General features: G+C 51.0%; 1 protein-coding gene across 1 annotated transcript in view; it reads right to left on the bottom strand.

Moving 5' to 3' along the window:
• PRG4 (proteoglycan 4) overlaps positions 1 to 606 on the bottom strand; it is a 17,602-nt gene that overhangs the window by 7,008 nt on the left and 9,988 nt on the right. The window contains 1 exon segment of the mRNA XM_042819404.1: positions 1 to 606. This exon segment is cut by the window's left edge and continues 2,578 nt beyond it; it is cut by the window's right edge and continues 11 nt beyond it. Coding sequence (XP_042675338.1) covers positions 1 to 606 — 606 coding nt within the window.

The following is a 606-nucleotide window of genomic DNA, read 5'->3' as shown; positions in this document are numbered from 1 at the left end:
TTTGGGTGTTGTTGGTGCCTCAGTGTCTTCTGGGGTTGTGTCTTCAGGTTTGGGTGTTGTTGGTGCCTCAGTGGCTTCAGGTGTTGTCTCTTCTTCTTTTGGAGTTGTTGGTGCCTCAGTGGCATCTGCGGTTGTCTCTTCATCTTTTGGAGTTGTTGGTGCCTCAGTGGCTTCAGGTGTTGTGTCTTCATCTTTTGGAGTAGTTGGCGCCTCAGTGGCTTCAGGGGTTGTGTCTTCATCTTTTGGAGTAGTTGGCGCCTCAGTGGCTTCAGGGGTTGTCTCTTCTTCTTTTGGAGTTGTTGGTGCCTCAGTGGCTTCTGGGGCTGTCTCTTCATCTTTTGGAGTTGGTGCTTCCGTAAGTTCGGGCGTTGTCTCTTCATCTTTCGGAGTTGTTGGGGCCTCAGTGGCATCAGGGGTTGTGTCTTCGTCTTTGGTGGTTGTTGGTGCCTCAGTGGCTTCAGGGATTGTCTCTTCAGCTTTGGGTGTTGTTAGTGCATCAGTGGGTTCAGGGGTTGTGTCTTCATCTTTTGGAGCAGTTGTTGCCTCAGTGGCTTCAGGTGTTGTCTCTTCTTCTTTTGGAGTAGTTGGCGCCTCAGTGGCTTCAGG

The sequence above is a fragment of the Centrocercus urophasianus genome, unplaced genomic scaffold (genome assembly GCF_019232065.1).
Source record: "Centrocercus urophasianus isolate 14NV4802_14NV808 unplaced genomic scaffold, USGS_Curo_1.0 seq_18, whole genome shotgun sequence".
Lineage (NCBI taxonomy): Eukaryota > Metazoa > Chordata > Aves > Galliformes > Phasianidae > Centrocercus > Centrocercus urophasianus.
This window is presented reverse-complemented; position numbering and strand designations above follow the sequence as displayed.